At 43.8% G+C, this 21,831-nt stretch overlaps 1 protein-coding gene across 1 annotated transcript in view; it reads left to right on the top strand.

Moving 5' to 3' along the window:
- The first annotated feature begins 5,368 nt into the window (after nt 1-5,368).
- itga5 (integrin subunit alpha 5) overlaps nt 5,369-21,831 on the top strand; it is a 119,632-nt gene continuing 103,169 nt past the window's right edge. Inside the window, exon 1 of the mRNA XM_003224434.4 lies at nt 5,369-5,953. Within this exon, the coding sequence (XP_003224482.1) occupies nt 5,808-5,953 (146 nt within the window). The 5' untranslated portion in view covers nt 5,369-5,807. The remainder of the gene's footprint in view (nt 5,954-21,831) is intronic.

The raw sequence follows: 21,831 nt of genomic DNA, 5'->3' as shown, positions 1-21,831 counted from the left end.
TTCATCTTTGTGGATGCTACAAACTGTGTCGAATTGGTTGAGATTCATCGAGATAGTCATTGAAAAACTGTAGCAAAATGTGCTGCAGGATGTCTCACAAAAACAAAAGTTTTGCAGTTTAATAGATTTTTCCCATGTTTTTATGACATTTATAACCCAGAAACAAAAACTGTGTTATGTAGTGTTATTGAGCAGCTGTGGAGCCTCCGGTGGCCTAGGGGATAAAAGCCTTGTGACTTGAAGGTTGGGTTGCTGACCTGAAGGCTGCCAGGTTCGAATCCCACCCGGGGAGAGCGCGGATGAGCTCCCTCTATCAGCTCCAGCTCCATGCGGGGACATGAGAGAAGCCTCCCACAAGGATGGTAAAACATCAAAACACCCGGCTGTCCCCTGGGCAACGTCCTTGCAGACGGCCAATTCTCTCACTCCAGAAGCAACACACACACACACACACAAATTGAGAAGCTCTTGGTGGGGGGGGTCAAATGTGTGTGCTTTATTATTGTTTGTCATGAGATCTTATACCAAGTTGAACATGATCCTGAAACATCTAAACTCATCTCAAAGCATATGCAGAGTGCTTGCCCATTTCAATGAGTCATCCTGAATTCCAAAGCAAACACGAATAAAACTGTTTTTTATTGGGCTCAGGCGAGCTGATGCATTCAAACATCATCTTGATTTGTATTTCTGGTCATTCCTCTGAAGTTACATACTGCCACCAGGTCAGTGACAAAATGGATAAACTGAAGCAAGAGGTCATTAGTTTGAAGCTTTCCTCAGCCACGTAGCTTTCTTTTGGGTTCCTGCTACAATAAAGAGGCAATATGGTATAGTCATTAGGATGTTAGTCTCCGAGACTTCCAGGTTCCCATCTCCACTGAGCTTTGAGGCTCATTAGGTGACCTTAGGCCTAAGTATTTGTGCCCTTGCCATTATTCTTATCCTATTTCCACCTGTTTTACCTCCCAAAACTGTTGTTAGAACAAAGTAGAGTGGAGAGGAGCCTTGAGCTCATCAAAGGAAAAATGAAATTTAACACACAAAGGCATCTGAAAAATATAACCCATTCCTCACTTACAAGATGAAGCAGATATTCTACAAAGTCCGCTGAATGTAGAAGGATACTCTCCTGGTGCCAAATAGTATGAACAAGAAGCAAGTAAATTTAATCTTTTGAGAAAGACACTTTTTAGACTCGGGGATTATAGGTACAATTTCTGTTGCTTGCTCTCCCTTTCCCTCTGTCAAACTCTTTTGTTTCTTTGGGCCCTTCCAGACAGGACCTATATCCCAGGATCTGATCCCAGGTTTTCTGCTTTAGCCTGGATTAGATGAGTCCGCACTGCCAGATAATCTGGGATAAACAGAAAACCTGGGATCGGATCCTGGGATATAGGACTTGTAGGGAGGGGCCCTTAGTTTCCTTGCACAAAAAGGGAACCAGCAATCCAAGCCGGCTGCAAGGTTGTGCTTTGTGTGTGTATGTGTCGTCAAGACGTCTACTAACTTATGGCAACCCCATGAATTTTATAGGGTTTTCTTAGGCAAAGAATGCTCAGAGATGGTTTGGTCAGTTCCTTCCCCTGAAAAATACAGCCAACGGAGCTTAGTATTCATTTGCCATCTCCCATATTAGTTTAAACTTGTTTAACTTCCAAGATCAGATGGGATCTAATGCCTTTAGGGTATTAGTGCCCTTGCCAGTGTAAATTCTTGTGGGGCATCTGGAGGCCAGCCCCATATTGCAAGATTGCATTGCATCTGGGGCAGAGGTGGAGGGGGCTGGGAAGTGTAAGCATGGCTGCGGCGCTTAAGCCTGGGCAATTTACAAGCTCTGTGGAAACTGTCTGTCACCTGCCCGATTCTCACCTCCACTAGAGTTATTTGTTATTATTGACCACACCACATTTTCCAAGGCTTTTGCCTAAGCAAATGTTTTGCTACATTATAGGGTCATTCCTTTCCATGAGCTCAGCCAGAGTCAAGGCAAAGCTTCCCCATCCCTCCCTGCATCCCCCGACTCCCTGTTTTGCCCTGGGGCCTGGCTGGAAAGGATGCACAAACAGACAAAGTCCTGGCTCAGAAGGGAAAACCCATGACTCCGAACACAGTTGGGAGAAGTTACTTTTCTGTAGTATGTCCAGCAAAATTCCCCAGCTAGAGCATTGGCTTGAACAGACAAGTTGAAATGGAACAGAGTTACATGTAAAGTTTTACTTTTCAGTTCCCAGCCTCAAATCAATGACTTTAGAGGAGGCATGGGCAAACTTTGGCCCTCCAGGTGTTTTGGACTTCAACTCCCAGAAATCCCAGCCAGCTTACCAGCTGTTAGGAATGATAGGAGTTGAAGTCCAAAACACCTGCAGGGCTGAAGTTTGCCCATTTCTCCACTACAGCACATTGGCTCTCATTCTCCCTTTACTATCCCTTTTTCCTAAACTTAATAGCCCCATCCCTTCCCCATCCCACCCCTCACTATAGTTTTCTTCCCTTTGCACAAACTTTTCTAGATCAATATGATTCCCATATTGGGAGAAAAAAAAGGAATCACAAAATGAATAAATAATTATTGTCATCGTTGTTGGCTTTCACGTTGCTTCCAATTTGTAGCATCCCTCAAGACCAACCTATAAGTTTTCTGGGGCTGATACTTGCCCAAGATCACCCAATAGTTTGCATGTCTGGATGGGGAATTTGAATCCTGGTCTCCAGAGCCATGGCCTGCCACTCCTGCCACTACACTAAGATGGCTCTCAAATAAATACACACTCAACCAAAGCTATCTGTAGTTTTCCAAGTTTCACATTGTCTCAAATATCCAGTCCTTTTTGGTGTCTCCCAGTATTTTGGAGTTTGATTTCCACCTGCTCCGGCCAAAGATCAGGAGGCGTGGAAGCAGGTCTGAGGATGGGAATCCTTTGGCTGTCCAAGTATTTTGAACATCAACTCCCATAATCCCTCACAACTGGCCTTGCTGCTATAGCTGATAGGAAAATCCAAAATACTTGGAAGACCAAAGATTCCCAACCTCGACTGCAAAGAAGGATGTTAGCAATGAGGTTGCGAATTCTTCATAAAAGTATGAGAAGAGTCCCTCTGGAACTTCCCACAAGAAGTTCTTTCCATCTCATCCTCTCCTCCCCAAAATTCAGATGGAAACTCCAAAATTTAGGTTGAAACAAATCAAAAGAGGAAGATGGTTAAAAAAAATCAATCTGAAAGTTTACAAAACCTATCTATGTTCCAGCATCATCAACATAATAAAAACAGCCTAAAAAGCCACTATTTTCTAAATCAAAAGGGACAAGTGTGCCTTGTTGGTACTGGCACACGTTTTGGTGAAGAGAGAGACATGATCCACAGAAACGAAGATGGCAATCCAAGGAAGATAGGGTCACAAACATCACCATCACATCCAGCAAATTCTAAGTAGTATAGAAAGGCAGCAATGTTTAGTGATGTCATTTGTTATATTGTTGTATTTTTCCTGCTAGGAATGGAAAGAAGTACTTATTTTCTGTATCCTGCGCCAAAATTAGTTGGCTCACTTGAGTACTGGGCACTTTGATGGAGGCAAAGTGGGGAAGCATAAGGCTGTATGCTTCCCTTCCTTAGCTGGTGAGATGTCTTCTATGGTTCCCGAGATGTCTTCTATAGGTCCCAGCTTGATACTGCTCACATTATGGTTGCCAGGATGAAATCTGGAGAGGGCTCCTGTGTCATTGATGGTCGTGTAGAAGGCAGATTTTCAGCAAGTGTGGCTTGCCATGCAACCAGGTCACAAGCCATACCTGCTGGCCACTTCTGCCCAACCCTTACAAACCAGTGGGATGCCTCTGGTTTTCATTCTGATTTTTCATCAAGTTTGCAGATGATACCAAATTGGGAGGGATAACTAATACTCGAGAAGACAGGAACAGAATTCAAAACTATCTTAACAGATTAGAGAAATGGGCCGAAACTAACAAGATGAAGTTCAACAGGGACAAATGCAAAATACTCCACCTGGGCAGAAAAAATGACATACAAAGATGGAGAATGGGGGACGCCTGGCTCGACAGCAGTACGTGTGAAAAAGATCTTGGGGTCCTCATGGACAAGAAGTTAAACATGAGCCAACAATGTGATGTGGCAGCTAAAAAAGTGAATGGGATTTTGGCCTACATAAATAGGAGTCTAGTGTCTAGATCCAGGGAAGTAATGCTACCCCTCTATTCTGCCTTGGAATACTGTGTCTAATTCTGGGTACTGCAATTAAAAGAAGATGTTGACAAGCTGGAATGTGTCCAGAGGAGGGCAACTAAAATGATCAAGGGTCTGGAGAACAAGCCCTATTAGGAGCAGCTTAAAGAGCTGGGCAAGTTTAGCCTGCAGAAGAGAAGGATGAGAGGTGACATGATGGCCATGTATAAATATGTGAGGGGAAGTTATAGAGAGGAGGGAGCAAGCTCATTTTCTGCTGCCTTGGTGACTATGGTTTCAAACTACAGGAAAGGAGATTCCACCTGACCATTAGGAAGAACTTCCTCACTGTTGGTACTGGCACATGCTTTGGTGAAGAGAGAGACATGATCCACAGAAACCAAGATGGCAATCTAAGTAAGATAGGGTCACAAACATCACCATCACATCCAGCAAATTCTAAGTAGTATAGAAAGGCAGCAATGTTTAGTGACTTCATTTGTTATATTGTTGTATTTTTCCTGCTAGGAATGGAAAGAAGTGCTTGTTTTCTGTCTCCTGCACCAAAATTAGTTGCCTCACTTGAGTACTGGGCACTTTGATGGCAGCAGAATGGGGAAGCATAAGGCTGTATGCCCTTCCTTAGCTGGTGAGATGTCTTCTATGGTTCCCGGAGTGTGGTGGAAGCTTTTGGATGGCCATCTGTCAAGTGTGCTCTGAATGTGATTTTCCTGCTTCTTTGGCAGGGAGTTGGGCTGGGGGTTCAGCAGTGGAACTCTGCCCCGGAGCGTGGCAGGGGCTCCTTCTTTTAAGCAGAGGCTGGATGGCCATCTATCGGAGATGCTTTGAATGCGATTTTCCTGCTTCTTGGCAGGGGGTTGGACTTGATGGCCCATGAGGTCTCTTCCAATTCTATGACTCTAAGGCCTTACTGAAATCCAGATAGGCCTCTTTTTTCCTCTCCTCCTCCTTCCTCCACTTCTTCCTCCTTCTCCTCTTCCCTGTCCTCCCCCTTTCTCCTTCTCTCTGCCTCATTCCTCCTCCTCTTTCCTCCTTTCCATCCCTGGCGCTGGTGGGGCGCCGCAGCCAATCCCTGCTGGCTTGGAAAGAAAGAAAGCAAAGAAAGAGAAGAAGGAAGGAAGGAAAACCCCAGCGTGACATCATCAGGCTCTGGGCAGAGAAAGAGGAGAGAGGCAGAGAGGGACTGCAGCAAAGCATACCCACACATCCAGAGACGGCGGAGAGCGAGACACTCCCCTCCTAAGCTTTCTCCTCCTCCTCTTGGCGAAGGAAATCCCCCGTCCGCCGGTGTCAGTCCCTGCCCAATTTCCTTGCGCTGGCTCCCTTCCAAAAAAGAAAGCCCTCCTCCTCTTCCTCCTCCTCCTCTTCTTTCTCCCCGCATCGGGGGGTTTAATGAGAGCCATCCCGTCCCGTCGAAGGGAGGGAAACTCCTCCTTTTGTGAGTCACTCCCGGCCGAGGAAGGAAGGAAAGAAGGAAGGAAGGAGGGCGAAAGAGGAGGAGAAGCAGCAGCATCGTCGGTCCAGAAGGCGAGAGTCAGCCAGGGAGGCTCTGCGGACCCCGTTCCCCTTCCTTTTCTGCTTCTCTTTCTCTCTCTCTGGCCATGCTGCTCCTCCTCCTCCTCTGCTCCTTCTCCTTTCGCTCCCTTCGGGGCTTCAACTTGGACGCCGAGGCGCCGACGAGTTTCACCGGCCCTTCGGGCAGCTTCTTCGGCTTTTCGGTGGATTTCTACCTCCCGGAGCAGCCAAGGTGAGGACTGGGAAGGGGGAAAAAGAAAGAAAGACCCTCTTTGTATATCCGTCTCTCTCTTGCATCCCGAGCTTCTGTGAATCGGATCCAATGGCGGGGGGTAGGGGTTGGGGTTCAACTCCCCCCAGAAATTTACTCCCACATTTTACTCATGGATTTCAACTGGTTAACCAAATCCACTTAAGTTGATCTGTCTTGAGTGTCCACTGTACTTTATCCATGGAGCCTGATTTCTAAATTATTTTGCGTTAGGGAACTACTCTTCGTGATTTTCTAAAAAAAAAAAAAAAAGTTTCAAACCCCTCTATACCCCCCCCCCCCCAATTTCTTTTTGGGCTCAATCCTTGTGCGTGGAAAAAAAATCCTCCAACTAAACACGCCTCCTCCTCCTCTCTCTCTTCTGGGCTCATTCCAAGGCTGCTAAGTGAATGCAGACCCCAGTCTTTCTTAGGACCTCGTCACACTAGAGCTTGGATCCACTTTACATCCACTTTAAACAGCTCAGCCAGACACGAACTACAAACCCCAGAATTCTGCAGGAGGCAGAAACTGGATTTAAAGTGGACCCATGCTTCAGTGCAATGAGGCACTTCACCCTCCAAAGAAACAAGCGACACATCTTGAGGTCCCGATCTCCTCCCTTTCCATCCTCTCCCTTCTTCAGTCTCTCTTTCCCTCCATGGAAGCCCCCTCCTCCTTTCTCTCCCCCCAAAACTCTAAGCATTTCCTGTAATCGGAGCTCCCCTCCCGCTGCTCTTGTTCCACAAGTTGGAAAATTTGGGGATTGGGAGAAAATGGGGACTGAAAGAGAGAGAGAAAGAGGCAACGCTGGGAAATAAGGGAGAGTCATCCAATCCTAGGCCCCTTCCACACAGCTGAATAAAATCCCACAATATCTGCTTTGAACTGGGATATCTGAGTCCACACTGCCATATACTCCAGTGTGGACTCAGATATCCCAGTTCAAAGCAGATATTGTGGGATTTTCTGCCTTGATATTCTGGGTTATATGTGTGGAAGGGCCCCTAGACTTACTAGAAAAGGCCACTGTCGGTAAAAAGGTTTTATTTTTGTTTAAGGGGACAGGCATCCTTTTTTTTGGGGGGGGGGGGAGATGGGATGGAGATGTGGGACCCCTTCCACACAGTTGGTTAAAATCCTACATTATCTGCTTTGAACTGGGATATATGGCAGTGTGGACGCAGATAACGCAGTTCAATGCAGATATTGTAGGATTTTCTGCCTTGATATTCTGCCTTATGGAGCCCCGGTGGCTCAGTGTGTTAAAGCACTGAGCTGCTGAACTTGCAGACCGAAAGGTCCTAGGTTCAAACCCCGGGAGCGGCATGAGCAACTGCGGTGAGCTCCAGCTTCTGCCAACCTCTGGCGGGAAGGTAACGGCTCTCCATGCAGTCATGCCAGCCACATGACCTTGGAGGTGTCTATGGACAACACCGGCTCTTCGGCTTAGAAATGGAGAGGAGCACCAACCCCCAGAGTCAGACATGACTGGACTTAACATCAGGGGAAATCTTTACCTTTACCTTTTTATTCTGCCTTATACGGTTGCGTGGAAGGGCCCTGGGAGATCTGAGGCCCCTAATACCCTGCCCTTTATCCCAGGAACTGATCCCAGATTTTCTGCTTACCCCCAGATGATCTGGCAGTGGACAAACATTATAATTCAATTTTTTAAAAAGCAGATCATCTGGGATCAGATCCTGGGATAGAGGGCAGTGTAGATCCAGCCTGAGACCTCACCCTCTTGGATCCAGGTGCACCTCCATTCCCTGTTTATTCATTTCCTTTCCCCTCCCACCCTTTTGTGTGGTTTCAAGAGCCTTCAAGGCAACCCTATGGATTTCTTTCGGCAAGGGATATTCCAAGACCACAAAATCTGTTGTGGAAGGCTTTCATGGCTGGAATCACTGGGTTGCTGTGAGTTTTCTGGGCTGTATGGCCATGTTCCAGAAGCACTCTCTCCTGAGATTTCACCCACATCTGTGGCAGACATCTTTAGAGGTTGTGAGGTCTGCTGGAAACTAGGCAAGTGGGGCTTATATATTTATGGAATAATGTCCAGGGTGGGAGAAAGAACTCTTGTCTGTTTGAAGCAAGTGTGAATGTTGCAATTGATCATCTTGATTAGCATTGAATAGCCTTTCAGCATCAAGATCTAGCTGGGGGAATCCTTTGCTGGGAGATTTTAGCTGGCCCTGATTGTTTCTTGTCTGGAATTTCCCTGTTTTCTGAATGCTGTTCTTTATTGACTGTCTTGATTTTAGAGTTTTTGAAATACTGGTGGCCAGATTTTGTTCATTTTCATGCTTTCCTCCTTTCTGTTGAAATTGTCCACACACTTGTGGATTTCAAAGCCAGGCTTTGAAGCTTGCAAGGCTTTTCAATACTAATCAAGGTGATCAGTTGCACCATTCCCATTTGCCTCAAGCAAACAAGAATTCTTTCTGCCACCCTGTGCATTCCCCAGATATATAAACCCCACTTGCCTAGTTTTCAAAAGACCTCACAACTTCTGAGGATGCCTGCCATAGATGTGGGCGAAACGTCAGGAGAGAATGCTTCTGGAACATGGTCATACAGCCTGGAAAACTCACAGCAACCACATAATCTTTTTGTGTTATTATTTTAAGGGATGAATAGGACCTAGGCTCCCTTCTGCTGTAGGAAAAGGAAGTAGATGCTAAGCAGCTCTGATGGAGCACTTCTCTTGGGAGGCTTCTGGCAAAAGAGGAGGGACCAATAGACTTCCTTTTCTCTAGCATCTCCTCCAAGGCTAACCCCTGGGAACATCCTCAAGGATGTGGCAGACTTGTGACTTGGATCATACTAGAGTATCTGATCCACTTTAAATCCTGTGGTGGTCTCCTTCTTGCAGAATTCTAGGGTTTGTAGTTTAGGGGAGGGGCCTTTAAACTGCTCAGCTAGCTAGAAAAGTCCTGGGCCCCTTCTACATTGCCATATAAAATCCAGCTTGTCTGCTTCAAACTGGATTATATGGCAGCATAGACTCATAATCCAATTCCAAGCAGATAATGTGGGTTATCTGCTTTGATAGTCATTATTATATGGAAGTGTAGAAGGGACCCAGGGACATCACTAAACTACAAACCCCAGATTACTGCAAGAGGCGGACACAGGGTTTTGAGTGGGTAGGTGCTCCAGTGTGATGTCTTCCCACCTTGTTCAGGGAGAAAGGAATAGACCCACTGATTTAAAAGCCCATGGACATAATGGACATGTCCTAATAATAATAATAATAATAATAATAATAATAATAATAATAATAACTACTTTATTTTTATATCCCGCTCCCATCTCCCCAGAGGAGACTCGGGGCAACTCACATGGGGACAAGCCCAGTTTCAACATACAATAAAATACAGCATAATTAAACCAATGTAAAACAAGTAAAATAGTATAAACATACAAACCAGCATAAAACATCAACATCAAAACATTAGAGTCTGAACATAATATACAAACTGTAAGATAAAATTCAGCAGATTCTACAAGAGGGAATTAAGGATCTCATTACAGAGTTCAATCAATAAGAGTGGAGTGTGATAAAGTGCAGTAGTTGTGGCAACTAATAACTCACCAGCAACTAGGACATCTTCTGATATATATGTTTGTGTATTGGTTAGTCCACTAACCATATCAACAGTAAAAGACAAGAATACATAGACACAGAAACACAAATCACTATCCTAAAGCTTTTGTAAGAGTTAACTGAAATGCATTAAAACACAATAAAATGTGATTAAATAATAAGTTTGGTCAAATGAGAGTGGATTACAAGATGAAAGCAGGAGAATCAAACACAATATGCACAATGTCCTCTAAGGCTTCTGAAAGTGGAGTTGGGGGGGGGGGATTGGGAAATGGGAAATTGGGGAATGGGAAATGATTTTTCCTACCCAAAAAATGGGATCTAAATGCTGAAGTGTTGGGTGTTTTGTCTAATGCTATCAACGCTGCTCACATCCTAGAGTTTGGAAAGTTGCTTTTGTGGATTGGAGAATCTCCCAGGTGACGATTTTATATGTATCTTGGTCTCATGTATCTGATCTCTAGAAGACATGATTAGCCTGCAGTCTTCTGCACAGCTGCAATGGAGTGAGCCTTGTTGAACTCTCTCCGACTTGCTTTCGAATAAACATGCCCAGGATTACAGGCTGTATGTCCGCCGAGTTTGTATATTCCCCGGGGTGGCAATGAAATGGCTTTCATTGCCGTTGGCCTTCCCTCATCCTTTGGCCTAAACGGATAGGAGTTACAAGCGAAGTTTGAGAGAGTCACACATGTGCTCAAGACATTTGCAGACAGAGTTCATTGAAGCTGCATAAATGCAATGCCCACATTTGTTGAGGCTGTTGGTGAAACAAGAGTTACAGACTGAAGGAGGCTACACCCCACCCTTTCATGGTCGTTTAAACATCCCGTGATTGTATGAACAAAAGAATGGGATTTTGTTGTTGTTGAGAAGGGTTTTTTTTTTTGTTTTAAGCAGCAATCACTCTGTAGTGTAATTTTTGGTATGTACCGACTCAGATTTGAGGCTTCAAAGAGGCAGCAGCAACTCTTTGATGATGCTGAGTGTTAGGTTTGGAAGAGCTGAGAAGCATCCCAGGCCTCAGTTTCTATGGCACCAAAGTTATGTAGGGTGGGTGAAGGGAGATCTTTCTCTCACAAGGGCTGGTAACCATGTGCTCCTCCAGATGTTATCAGGTGGCAACTCCCAGATTTCCTTACTTGCTTGGGCTGCATCTTGTTCAGTAAGATTTCCCACTGGCCATTCAAAGTACTTTGGAGATAGGGCAGGAGCTCAAGGCTGTGGCATTTAGGAATAATTTGACTCAGTGTAATTTGTTCCTGGTAGAAAGTGGAAGGAATGACATCCCTCTCAGTCATCTGCAGTCTGACACTGCTAAGAGTTCCATCATCCCATAATGATGCTAATTGGAGATAGTGGCAGCTGTAGTGCAGGATATCTGGGGAAGGGAACCAATTGGGAACAGTGACTCTGAGTGGAGCGATCTTGCCTCTTTGGTCATTTACTTTTTGCCGGGCAATAGTGCAATTTGTTTCTTTGTGTGTGTATTTATCCTGTTTCTCCTGAGAAATCCGAGGGCATATATATTGTGTCCCATCATCTATATCCTTCCTCACAACAGCTCTTGAAGAAACATAGCAACTGATGCAGGATCACAAACTATTTTATTTATTTATTTATTTATTTCAAATATTTCTATCCTGCCCTTCTCACCCGGAGGCACTCAGGGCGGCGTACAATTGGCAACAATTCGATGCCGATACATCATTAAAATCAGCAACATATAAAAATATATTACAACCAATTAAATACAGTATAAAATATAAAACATAAAACATATGCTTAGAATCCGTTCGTCCAATATCCTCCAACTTTATCCATATAACAATCTGGGTCGTCTTTATCATTTATTTGTTAAAAGCCTGGGCACATAGCCATGTTTTTAAGGCTTTTCTAAAACTCAAAAGGGTTGGGGCTTGCTGTATATCTCTGGGGAGGGTGTTCCACAGCCGGGGAGCCACCACCGAGAAGATCCTGTCCCTCGTTCCCACCAGCCGCGCTTGTGAGGCAGGCAGGACCGAGAGCATGGCCTCTCCAGATGACCTCAGGGATCTTCCTGGCTCATAGGAGGAGATGCGTTCGGACAAGTAGATTGGGCCAGAACCGTTTAGGGCTTTATAGGTCAAAACCAGCACTTTGAATTGGGCTCGGTAGCATATCGGCAGCCAGTGGAGATGGCTTAACAAGGGGGTGGTACGCTCCCTGTAAGCTGCCCCAGTTATTAGTCTGGCTGCCGCTCCTTCTACACTGCCATATAATCCAGATTATCGAAGCAGATAATCCACGTTATCTGCTTTGAATGGGATTATATGAGTCTACACTGTCATATAATACAGTTCAAAGCAGATAATCTGGATTTTATGTGGCAGGGTAGAAGGGGCTTAGGTTCTACAACCTTTGAACTTGGGTCTTTCCTAGTTTACATCCAATGTTCTGTCATAGGTTGGAGAACCCATATACCTCCAGATGTGATCACTGCTTGTTCTATGTGTTGTCGAAGGCTTTCATGGCCGGGATCACAGGGTTGTTGTATGTCTATCAGGCTGTGTAGCCATGTTCCAGAAACTTGTTCTGTCTGATGGATTCTGGGAAATGTCTCCCAATTGAGTTTTCCCAAATCCTGGTCTGCCTGTCTGTGAGGCAAGAGTAGGAGTTAGATGTCTAATCTGCATCTTCATGGGTTTTTGGGGAAGGGAGGAGAAGGAAGAAGCCACATCTTGATGAAACCCAACTTGTGCTCCAAAACCTCAAGATGGCATTGTAACAAGGAGAAGGAAACCAGAGTTTGGGGCAGTAATGTTTGCATTTTTGGAGTCAACACCCTGCCCCATCTCAAATAGGCTTGCTACAGTAGAGTCTCACTTATCCAAGCTAAACGGGCCGGCAGAAGCTTGGATAAGTGAATATCTTGGATAATAAGGAAAGATTAAGGAAAAGTCTATTAAACATCAAATTAGGTTATGATTTTACAAATTAAGCACCAAAACATCATGTTATACAACAAATTTGACAGAAAAAGCAGTTCAATACGCAGTAATGTTATGTTGTAATTACTGTATTTACAAATTTAGCACCAAAATATCACGATATATTGAAAACATTGACTACAAAAATGCATTGGATAATCCAGAAGCTTGGATAAGCAAGGCTTGGATAAGTGAGACTCTACTGCAGGGGTCCCCAAACTAAAGCCCGGGGGCCGGATGCGGCCCTCCAAGGTCATTTACCTGGCCCCCGCCCTCAGTTTTATAATATAATATTTTATATCAGTTTTAATAATATAATATATTGTATATACATATAATATTGATAATAATATTATGTTACACAATATAATACTAATAATAATACCATATAATAATATTAATTATATGTTATATACAGTAGAATCTCATTTATCCAAGCCTCGCTTATCCAAGCTTCTGGATTATCCAAGCCATTTTTGTAGTCAATGTTTTCAATATATCGTGATATTTTGGTGGTAAATTCGTAAATACAGTAATTACAACATAACATTACTGCATATTGAACTGCTTCTTTTTCTGTCAAATTTATTGTAAAACATGATGTTTTGGTGCTTAATTTGTAAAATCATAACCTAATTTGATGTTTAATAGGCTTTTCCTTAATCCCTCCTTATTATCCAAGATATTCACTTATCCAAGCTTCTGCCGACCCGTTTAGCTTGGATAAGTTAGACTCTACTGTATTACATATAATATTACAGTATAGTGGTATAGTTCAATATAGTAATATATAATGCTAATATTGTGCTATGCTAATAATATAATACATTGTATGTACATACAGCTGCTCTGAGTCTCCTTCGGGGTAAGAAGAGTGGGATATAAATGTAGTAAATAAATGCAGTAAATAAATAATTAATTTTAGACTTAGGCTTGGCCAAAATCTGAAATGACTTGAAGGCACAAAACAACAACAATCCTAATTAACTTGACTATCTCATTGGCCAGAAGCAGGCCCACATTTTCCATTGAAATCCTGATAGGTTTATGTTGGTTAAAATTGTTTTCATTTTAAAATATTGTATTGTTCTTTCATTGTTGTTGTTGTTTTGCACTACAAAAAAAAGACATGTGCAGTGTGCATAGGAATTTGTTCGGGTTTTTTTTTCAAATGATAATTCGGCCCCTCAACAGTCTGAAGGATTGTGGACCGGCCCTCTGCTTCAAAAGTTTGAGGACCCCTGCTCTACTGTATTTGGTTAATTGATAGAAGGACAATATTAATCAAAATTACTGGAATTTAGGTTGGTGGATGTTTTCCTTCCATGAGAATTTCAATGGAGGTTGTGCCATAGGAGAGACATTCCTCATGGATTGGGCCTCCACTCCCTGGTGAGTTTAGCAACATATTCTAATACAGTGGTTCACAACTTGTAGGTCCCCGGTGATTTGGCCTACAATTCCCAGAAATCCCAGCTGTTTACCAGCTGTTAGGATTTCTGGAAGCCAGGCCAAAACATCTGGGGATCCACAGGTTGAGAATCACTGATCTAATGTGTCAGTTTAGTATCCTGTGATATTTAATGAGACTTACTTCCATGTTGGTGTATATCAAAACTGCTGAGAGAAAAGTAAATGAAGAGTAATCTTTATCTTGGAGCTTGTTTCTGTCCCATCATCAACTGCTTTGTTTACAAGCCCAAGACATTCTGTCATCTTAGCCATGGGTCAAAATGCTTCCTAAATCCTGCAAATACAGGTGAATGTTCCTGGTATCCTTCATTGTACCTGATGGCAGCTTATGGGGTTCAGAGCAGAACATGTGGCGTGTGTAGCTCTGCTGTGTTACTCCCTGACCCTCTAACACAGGGGTCCCCAAACTAAGGCCCGGGGGCTGGATGCGACCCTCCATGGTCATTTACCTGGCCCCTGTCCTAAACTTTAGACTTAGGGTTGACCTAAGTCTAGCTGGTCTTTGGAGGTCTCTTTGCTTACCTATGGTCTTATGAGATTGTCTAGATGGTCTTTGAAGGTCTCTTTGCTTAGCTACGGCCTTATGATACCATCTAGATGGCTTTTGGGAGTCACTTTCCTTACCTATGGTCCTATGAGACCATCTAGATGGCCTTTGAAGGTACCTTTCCTTACCTATGGTTTTATGAGATTGTCTAGATGGCCTTTGAAGGTCCCTTTCCTTACCGATAAGCCTTATGAAACCACCTAGATGGTCTTTGGGGGGTCTCTTTGCTTACCTATGGTCTTATGAGATTCTCTAGATCAGGGGTCCCCAAACTAAGGCCATGGGCCGGATGCAGCCCTCCAAGGTCATTGACCTGGCCTCTGTCCTAAACTTTAGACTTAGGATTGACCTAAGTCTGAAATGACTTGAAGGCACGCAAAAACAATCCTAATTTTGGACTATTTCATCATAGTCCAGCCCCCCCAACACTCTGAGGGACTGTGAATCGGCCCTCCACTTAAAAAGTTTGAGGACCCCTGCTCTAACATCTCGACAGTTGCCTCATGTTAACTAATGGCAGGACCAACCTTTCTCAGAATAGGCTTAGGTGACCTGGATTTCTGTTCTTGCTTGGTATTAAACTCTGTGTCCAAGCCAGGCATCACTGTAAACTACCTTGTGTCCCAGCCCACCCCCTTCCTCTGTAGAAGCAGCCCTGGTCCTTCATGCCTGAAGAGGGCTGGGCTGGGCTGGACTGCAGGCTCCAGTTTCCTAGAAAGGCTTGACAGCTGAAAGCAGTATGTAACGGTAAGGGACACTTCTTTCTCTGCCCTGGAGCTCTTTGGCTCAGTGCAGGCATCTTTGCAGGAAATGAGGTTGTTAGTGGAGTATTAGCAGGATGTTCTGAAATATCATGCAGGTTTCGAGGTGATAATCTTTTAGTGGTGATCAAAATATTGTACAGAGCCTGTGTGATTCAAATGCAATAAAACTCTCAAGTAGGTTCTGGGATATGGCAGCTCTCCAGATGTTGCTGGAATCCTTCATCCATCACTGTTGGTGGCACTGGCCAGAGCTGATGAGAGTTGCAATCCATTTTCGAGGACTGTGTGGTCTTCATTTTTTTTTTGCTCCGTGTCTGAGACATAAAAGGGCAAATTGACACGCAGATCATCATGCATGATGTTTGAAGTCTACCTGAATGTTGTAGCATGGGCACACAGATTAATTTCTGTGGTATGGGAGTACATTTCATGTGCCATGAAGTGTGTCCTTGATTCTCATCTTTGGGGAACCATTGTACAAATGAATACAATACATCTGAGCATATGCTGACTATGTAATGTAAAGGTAAAGGTTTTCCCCTAACATTAAGATTAGTCATGTCTGACTCTGGGGGTTGGTGTTCATCTCAATTTCTAAGCCGAAGAGCCAGTGTTCTCCATAGACGCCTCCAAGGTCATGTGGCTGGCATTACTGCATGGAGCATCATTACCTTCCCGCCAGTGCAGTACCTATTAATCTTCTCACATTTGCATGTTTTTGAACTGCTAGGTTGGGAGAAGCTGGGGCACACATTGGGAGCTCACCCTGCTCCCCGAATTCAAACTACTGACCTTTTGGTCAGCATGTTCAGCAGCTCAGTGGTTTAATCACCTGTACCACCTGAGTTGGCTATGTTGCGTATTAAAGGCAATGGCTCCTTTTTCAGTTAAAACATCTCCTATCTACAGTGTTCCCTCACTACTTCGTGGTTCACTTTTAGCGGATTAACTGTTTTGCGTTTTTTCAAGAAACTCTAAAAGATTATTATAAATCATAAAAAATTACAATTTACAGGCTAAGGAAGGGAGGAAGGAGAAGGCAAAGGGAGAGAAAAGGAGCCCAAGCGGCAACACGAGGAGAAGGAGGTGATTTATCAACACACGACTGGTTGATAAAGACTCAAAATAGTGTATAACTATTAAAATAATGTATAAATATTAAAATAAATATAGTGTCCCTACTTCGCGGATTTTCACTTATTGCGGGTGGTCCTGGAACGTAACCCTCTCAATAAGTGAGGGAACACTGTAGTTCATTCTGTGCTCATCACAATGCATTGATGATATAATGATACACAGACTTATCTGTGATACTTGAAACCCCCTTTTCATTCAAATGGGTTTCTAGAGCAACTTCTGATGTCAGAAATGGCACAGCTCCTATCTGTAGGTTTAGTGTAATGGGGTGAGGAGGAGGAAAAAACCAAAAAGCAAGCTCAGACACTAGAATCTCGGTTATGAATTTCAGCAGATCTTAAAGCAGGATTTAAGTACATTGAAAAGGTTGTTGCTTCCTCTCCTCCTGCTTTTATTCAGCAATCGCTATAGGTAATAGAAGAGAGTGTCGTTTTCAGTTGGACCTGAATTCTTGCATCTTATACTTCCTATGCTGGCCCTCCCATGACAGTTGGTAACTAGAGGTAGATTGATATGTATATATGTATCTCTTTTAATATTTTATGCTTAGCAGAGTTCTATGGCTTCTCTGTGAAAGAACAGAGCAGGGCTGTAGCTCCAAACTTTTTTAAACCTCAGGCCCCTTCCACACAGCTGAACAAAATCCCGCATTTTCTGCTTTGAACTGGAATATATGGCAGTGTGGACTCAGATAACCCAGTTCAAAGCAGATATTGTGGGATTTTCTGCCTTGATATTCTGGGTTATATGGCTGTGTGGAAGGGCCCTCAGTTCCCATCAGCAAAACCAGTAGAGCAGATGATTGATTATGGTGAAAGTTGTAATTTGACAATATCTGGATGGTCACATTCCCACCGCTGAAACTGGGATTCGGATGAGAACCAGGTTATCGTAGGTTAATAATATTTGTCTGTCATCCTGTACTTGGGAGGGGATTGTGTGTGTGTATGGGGCAGGGGAGTTGGATTATGAGTGGGAGGATAATCTTGTGTGCCTCCTTGAGGTTCTTGGAGGAAAGGCAGGATGTCAATGAAGTAAATAATAGCTGTGGGTAATTTCTTTATCCTCACACAAAGTCCTGCAGGGACACAACGTATTGGCGTTTCCAGACAGTAGTTAATGTTGGTCTTCTGTTGATTCAGTCTTGATTTCTTTGGACTTCCTGGCCTCTTTGTGCTTCTTTGCCTAAGACGCTAGGATGTCCAAATATGTTGCCGCACCAGCCACCCTCCTCTTCTCTTATTCCTTCTTTGAATCAGAGGACCTTTGGAAAGACTCCCAGGATCAAGGATGATCCCACCAAGAGACAAGGAGAAGGTTCAGTAATGACCATTAATCAGGTTTGGAGGTTAACTAAGTCGGCTGCTGATTTTTTTCAAATTTTTTCACAAGCACACATGTAAGGTGTAACATGAGTAGACCATGCCACCCCTAATGACTAGTGAAGGTGTTTTTCATTGTCTTGGCTGAAATATTGCTTTAAAACATGGCAGCATTTCCATCTTCTATAGGAAGTCCTCAAAGGCTTTTTCATAATTGGAACACTATATGAGGGGAAAAGAGGGAAACAGGCACAGCATGCATACATTTATTGTATCCTGATTCCCACAACTTTGATGTTTCTGCCCCAGAACGTTTAATTTTTTTCAATTATCTCATTCTTCCCCATCCTTTCACTTTCTCTGAGCGATACCTTCTTTCTCTTCTCTCTTGGGGAGTGAGGATATTGTGAGAGGAACAGAGTGGTCTTTTCAGAACTTAGAGCCGATTGTTCACAGAAAGATATTTGACTTAATGCTGAAGGAGGCATGAAGCCGTCTGCAGATTGCTTATTTCTGCTCTCAGTTATCTAGCTTGTACAGAAAGAGGAACATGTGATGGATCTTGTAGGCTTCACTGTAGAGTTTTTAGGCATAGAATCATCAGACGATTTTGCTTTGAGCTGTTCACGTATGGTTATGCTTCCATCTGTTTCAAGAGCAATGAAGACGTAGCAAAGATTGGCTCCTTGGTTGTTGTTGTTGTTGTTGTATGCGTTCAAGTTGCTTCTGACCCTATCACATGGTGTTCTTGGCAGCATTTATTATAAGGGTTATTTTGAAACCTAAATATCATGGTAATCCATTTTATTTCAAAAATTGTGTGCAGCTGTGTCTTGAAGCATTGTCATGTGATGTTGGGTGGGCATGAAATAATGGAAAACAACAGCAAAAATCATTCAGAATGCTGGAGAGAAATGCACAAAAGCTTCTCATAGGCCAGGCAAGGGCCTCATCACATGAGGCAAATTAAGCGTCCTAGGACTATTTTGGGACAGTTCCTACTTACTGCCTACCAGACGCCATCACACGACATACAGTGACTTCTGATGGGGGCCTGTGAAGGAAGTGTCTTGAAAGTAGTCCCTTGGAAACTTCCCATGTTCTGCAAAAAACTACAGGGCCAAGCTGCAGTGGCGATGCTTACCTGTGTGGGATGTAGAAGCATCAGTTAGTTGTGGGCGAGGTGGGGAGTGGGGAGCTGGGATTGCCTTGTTGATTTGCCATGGGTGGTGCCGAATTGTCCTACAGGACCTCACCCATGTGATAGAGTCCTAAACATTTCGTTGACAGTGTTCCCTCACTTATCGTGGGGGTTAGGTTCCAAGACCACCTGCAATAAGTGAAAATCCACAAAGTAGGGACGCTATATTTATTTTAATATTTATAGATTATTTTAGTAGTTATACACTATTTTAAGTCATTATGAACCAATTGTGTGTTGATAAATTGCCTCCTTCTCCTCCCATTGCATCTTGGGCTCCTTTCCTCTCCCTTCGCCTTCTCCTTCCTCCCTTAGGCTGTAAATTGTAATTTTTTATGATTTATAATACTCTTTTAGAGTTTATAAAAAAAACTGCGATATAGCAAATCTGCAAAAAGTGATCTATGAAGTAGTGAGGGAACACTATATATTAAGTCAAGCTGTTGGTCTGCCTAGTGTTATTGTCCATTCTGAATAGCACCACTTTCCAGAATTTGACCTAGAGGTATTTTCCTATCATGTGCTTCTGAGATCCTGTAGAACTAATTTTCAAAGGAGGCCTGGCACCTTGAATTGAGCTTAGAAGCAAGTGGGAAGCCAGTGCTGTTCTTGGAAGACCGATTTCCTATTTCTTTTTAAGCCCAATGCACATCTGACAACAGATGTGCCCTCGGTGACATAGTGGATTAAAGCCTTGTGACTTGAAGGTTGGGTTGCTGATCTGCAAGCTGCCAGGTTCGAATCCCACCCGGTGAGAACGTGGATCAGCTGCCTTATCAGCTCCAGCTCCATGCAGGGACATGAGAGAATCCTCCCACAAGGATGATCAAAACATCCGGGCGTCCCCTGAGCAACGTCCTTGCAGAGGGCCAATTTTCTCACACCAGAAGTGACTTGAAGTTTCTCAAGTCGCTCCTGACATGAAAAAAATAAAAAATAAAATTTGACAACAGTTTAGCTACCATACTTTGCACTAAACCATAGCTTCTGGACACTTTCCAAGGGTAGGCCAAAGTAGACGGCTTTATAGGAGCCTAACCACTGTGTCCCCAACCTCATCTCGGGAAAGATTTTTAGTTCTACCTGCTTTGTTTCATGTTAAAGTTGCCAACTTTTAAGTCCCAGAATTTGTGCAGCTGAATCTGGGATTTATGCTGTGAAAGCAATGTGTTTTGCTATGGAGGTTTAGCCCTTCTTTCCAAGCAGGTACTCCATTTTAAGAGTCCAAAACGCTGCAGCTTTTGGAATGTTGACCTTTGGTCCACTGCTGGGCTTCTGGGGAAGTGACAACATTTGGTCTTTTATTGCAGGAAGGGCTGATTGGAGCGGAGCGGAGTGAGGGGCTGTTTCTGGACAGTGTTCATTTCCTGGCAGAGTATCCAGCCCCGGTGCTTACGCACCTACTGTCCCTGTTAATCTGAGACAGTCCCTCTTTTATGGTTCCTGTCCCTGGTAATTCACAAGTCTCTCTTTTCATCCTGGAAAGGCACTGCCCGTAATGGCTTTAAAAGTAACCTCCTGCAACCTGGTTCCCCATAAAGATACTGATTTCTATTATCACCGTTCACTGATTGTAGCTGTGATTCAACATATCTGTGGGTTAGGGAGAACGCTGCCTTAAAATACAGTCTGATGTGGTGTCTGAAGAAGTGGGCTGACATCCAGAAAAGCTTGTGCCATAAAAAGTAAAATTAGAAAATAGTATTTATTGTGTCTGCTGCATTAATTCACATCCCACTCCCTCCAAATTTAGACCCTTTCTCTTGGTCTCTATAAAGTAAGACTGTGGTGGTGGTGGTGATGGGAAGAATGCATCCACCTTGGTGCTGAAGATGTGCATAGATGTAAAAGTACGTGCATGGGCTGAAACATCCAGTTTTATTGCTTCCTTTCATTCCCTCCCTTAACTGCCTAGCCAGACAGTGAATGTGGCTGCATGTGGTTGCTATTCCAATAGTAATAAGCAGAACTTGGTCCAAAATTTCTTTCACTTCTTTTTTAAAAGGTTGATTGGGATTGTTATGGCAGTTTAGTGAAGAGACCGCTTCCGAAACCAGTCTGCTTGTGGAGTCTGTGGATTCAAGCTGCAGCAGCCCATGGATCGCTCATTGTACAAGGCTCTTGTGTACACTTAACTAGTATTGGAGAGATTCAAAGCCCATAAGGGCAAGGTGGGAGCAGGGAAAGCTCAAGTTCAATCATAGTAGACCTGGGGACTCGATGTGCTAGAATATCCATTTGAAGTGGCCCTGGTCCCTCTGTGTCTATTGTTATACACACCTTCTTGACTCTTGAGGGTGGGTGCATCTGTGCCTTCAAGTTACCCATTGATGTATGGCAACCCTATGAATTCCATAGGGTTTGCTTCAGCAAGGAATCCTCGGAGGTGGTTTTGCCAATTCCTCTGAAATTGAGCTTTTAGTACAGTGGTTCTCAACGTGTGGGTCGCTAGATGTTTTGGCCTTCCACTCCCAGAAATCCTAACAGTTGGTAAACTGGCTGGGACTTCTGGGAGTTGCAGGCCAAAACATCTGGGGATCCACACATTGAGAACCACTGTTTAGTACCTTGTATTCATTGGCTGGAGCCCCCAGTGGTGCAGCGGATTAAACCGTTGAGCAGCTGAACTTGCAGACCAAAATATCAATGGTTCAAATCCAGGGAGTGGGGTGAGCTCCCGCTGTTAGTCCCAGCTTCTGCCAACCTAGTAGTTCAAAAACATTCAAATGTGAATTTATCAATAGGTACTGCTCGGGCAGGACGGTAACGGCACTCTATGCAGTCATGCTGGCCACATGAACTTGGAGGCGCCTACGGATGCTCTGTGGCTTAGA

The sequence above is a fragment of the Anolis carolinensis genome, chromosome 2 (assembly GCF_035594765.1).
Source record: "Anolis carolinensis isolate JA03-04 chromosome 2, rAnoCar3.1.pri, whole genome shotgun sequence".
Lineage (NCBI taxonomy): Eukaryota > Metazoa > Chordata > Lepidosauria > Squamata > Dactyloidae > Anolis > Anolis carolinensis.
Note: the sequence above shows the minus strand (reverse complement) of the source record. Positions and strands in the feature narration are given on the sequence as shown.